We start from the raw sequence: 3,141 nt of genomic DNA, 5'->3' as shown, positions 1-3,141 counted from the left end.
CATTTACCATAATTTTTTCAAAAATTTAAAAGACAATAAAGATTTAGCAAAACTATTATTTTGAAATTACCTACATAGTTCATTTTAATTTATAAATTATTTTAATAAAATTTAAATTGAAAAATAAAATTGCAATTGCAGATTATTATTTAAAGCAAATACTTTCTTGTGCATTATTACAGTCCAATGAACATATGACACTGAACACAAATTTCAGATTTAACTTTTTTATTATCTAAACTTGAAAAATATGTTTACAGTGTAGCAAAAAGTACAAATCAATATAAATTGGGCTTGCTATTTTTATTAAACAGAAGATAACAGAGCCAAAGCAGACAGCTGGAATCCCTTCTTAGGAAAAACTTTTTAAAGGTCATTTTTATTAAAAGAGTCGGCTCTTTAAGCCTGAAACCTTAGACACAACTTTGCCCTACAACTCTATTACAGTTTTTCTTTGAATTACCTCAAAGGTGTTTCTGAGATGAGGATGGTAATCAGATTTGTGCTGTAAATAAGGTCAAAAAAGCCTTGGCAACTGCCACTCTTGACACTTGGTGGGTCGACCACCACAGCCTGGGAGATGTGGACCATGAGAATGTCCTCTTCCTCGCCACTTTCCATTAGGAGGGAAATTCCCACCGTGGTGTCCTCGATTGCCTCCTGGATTGCTGCATGGTCTTCATTCTAAAGAACACAGAAAATATTTGTGTGCACAGTTTACATTTGAAGTTTAGTTAAAACGTCTAGATTACACAACTCACCTGTACTTTGAATAAACCCCTGAACTTGCTTATATTGGCGAGAAGGTCAGCAGTCTGAAATACAAAGAGACAACAAATTTTAAATTCACATGAAAACTTCAGAAAAATACAATTCTTACCCTTGGCTCATCAATAAATGTTATAGTTACTGGGTTAACAAAATCATTATTTCCTTAGTGTCATGTTAACAGAGGTAGTAGGATAACTGATCAATCATCAATTTCATTATTTATTATGTATGTATCTCTCTGCATAAAAGGTGCGTGTAAAGAGTATGGCTGGCAATCTTGATTACCTCCCGATTCGATGACAATCCAGGAGACAATAATTCCAATAATATATGGTAAATGCATGGTGAAGGGGACCCACCTGACTCAGTGAAGACTGGAGCATGGACCCCAGCATGATCAGGGAGGAGCAGTTGGAAGTGTTGTGTGAGGAGCACTGTAAATAAATCAGGAAATAAATATAGAGAGTGACACTTCCACAGCTTTGTTGTGTAATTTTACTAACTAAACATGCATTGGTTTGAAATCAATAGCTGCAAAAATATTCTGAAGAAATTAGACCAGAAAGAACATTTGACACCCCCCTCCCACCACAGGATTCAAACCACGCTTAATGAGAACCCGCGAATTTTGAGATGGAAACTGCAAAACTAAACTAGCAGATCGGGAGTAGCTAATCCCCCCACCCATAAAGGATTCCCATATGTGACGGTGTGGCACCGTCAGATGCCGAGGGGGGGCCACACCGGGTTTTATTGTTTGTATTTTGTATGCTATGATTACCACCTGTGGTGCCGCCTGGCTGGGATTGAGAGCAACGCCCCGTGGGCGTGGCATCCCACTTAAAGGTGAGCACTGCAGGTGGCGAAAAGAGAGGAGTGACAGTGTGTGCTGTATGCTGCGTGGCCCTGCGTCATCAGTGTCATCAGTGTCGGCAATAAAGAACAGATCCTCCTCACCTTGGCTCCTCTGCATCCTTTCTCGGCGGGACCCCGTCACACCATATTAATTTATCAAATAGGGGGAATCTGTGAAGTAGTATTACAGACATTATTATAACCAAGGCTGTAAACTTTTTACTACACATTATACACTTGTTCCAAAAGGACATAAATATTTTCACTCCATTTTAAACTCTCAAAGCTAAAATCTCCATAGAAAAATATGTTCAGCATCATAGAATGAAAACAAAGCTCTGATTGAAACCAAAGATCTATGTAAACTGGACAAACCGAACGCATTCTGTGCACGAGACGCGCACGGAGAATGATTGACAGCTGACTGAGACAGAAGTGCGGTGCTGTTTGCTGGTCAAATAATGCCGTCCTTAAGCTAGCTCATGGTGGAACGGTATGGAAAAACGAAATAATGATAGTAATGATAGCTTCTCACATTTTCCTTCAATTTCGGTCTCAACGCAGAATTTAGCAAAAAGAAATCCACTTAGTGACGATGAACCCCCATGGCAAAGGTTTTCGCCTGTGGGAAAAAAATAAACCGCCGTGCCCGCGAGCGCCCACTGCCCCTTTGTCGAAAGCGAATTCCTACGGCATAACTACTCGCCACTCTTCCCCGCACATCGTTTGAAATCACCGTGTTTACCGCTGAATCTGTCTTCGACGTGAAAGAATTTACCGCGCTCACCTCCCCCTACCTGCCGTCAGAGGGCTGCGGCCGCCAGCGACAAAAGTGGCGCGCAGAGCCTTAACTTTGATAACTACGACAAAAGTGGGTTAAAAAGCTCTTCCCCGTGAAAAAATAACAGTAATGATAAATGAACGCCGTTCATTTCCTTAAATCAATTTGTTAGATTAAATTAATTTACCTTTTTTAAGCTCCTCCGGCCAGCAGGTGCTTGCAGCTTCTCTAAAATGGCTGACTGCAATGTTTCTCCTCCTGGAATGCTTCTTCACCGATGGGGTTTACTTATCCAAAATTAAGGGGCAAAGGATCAAGCAGAACTATTTCATGTTTTGTCAACATGATTTAAATATATAAAAGTAACACAGCAAGAAATTATGTGTGATTTTCAAGATTATATTATGTTTCGAAGGTAAACATAATTTGTTCATATTAAACAAACATGTTTAGTATTTGTAAATTGAACAACCCCACTTTTCCCGTTTTTTCAGTGTACATCCTTCACTATGTTCGCCGTCGGCAAGGATTTTACGCTTCATAATTATTAAATGGCAGATTCCTTCTATGTGTGTGCGTGTACATGTTAGGGTGTGAGCGCTTGGCTCTTTGCTAAAAACCAGCTGCAAAAGAATTAGAAGAAACCACTTTTAAAAACAAAACTTTCTTTCTCCCTCCACTCCTGTTTCTTTATTGTTCTGACAATCGAGTGCAAGCAAAGTAAACAGAGCATC

At 39.5% G+C, this 3,141-nt stretch overlaps 1 protein-coding gene across 1 annotated transcript; it reads right to left on the bottom strand.

Annotated features, from left to right (window-relative positions):
- Nucleotides 1–284: 284 nt before the first annotated feature.
- Nucleotides 285–2,703, bottom strand: LOC110015572. Its single transcript, XM_023958567.1, has 5 exons — nt 2,595–2,703; nt 1,729–1,797; nt 1,131–1,205; nt 762–815; nt 285–684 (listed from the first exon to the last, which is right to left on the bottom strand). The coding sequence occupies exons 3-5, from the start codon at nt 1,164–1,166 to the stop codon at nt 460–462; spliced, it is 315 nt and encodes a 104-aa protein (XP_023814335.1). The 5' UTR covers nt 1,167–1,205; nt 1,729–1,797; nt 2,595–2,703; the 3' UTR covers nt 285–459.
- Between the last annotated feature and the right edge of the window lie 438 nt (nt 2,704–3,141).

Source organism: Oryzias latipes, chromosome 9 (assembly GCF_002234675.1).
Source record: "Oryzias latipes chromosome 9, ASM223467v1".
Taxonomy (NCBI): Eukaryota; Metazoa; Chordata; class Actinopteri; order Beloniformes; family Adrianichthyidae; genus Oryzias; species Oryzias latipes.
This window is presented reverse-complemented; position numbering and strand designations above follow the sequence as displayed.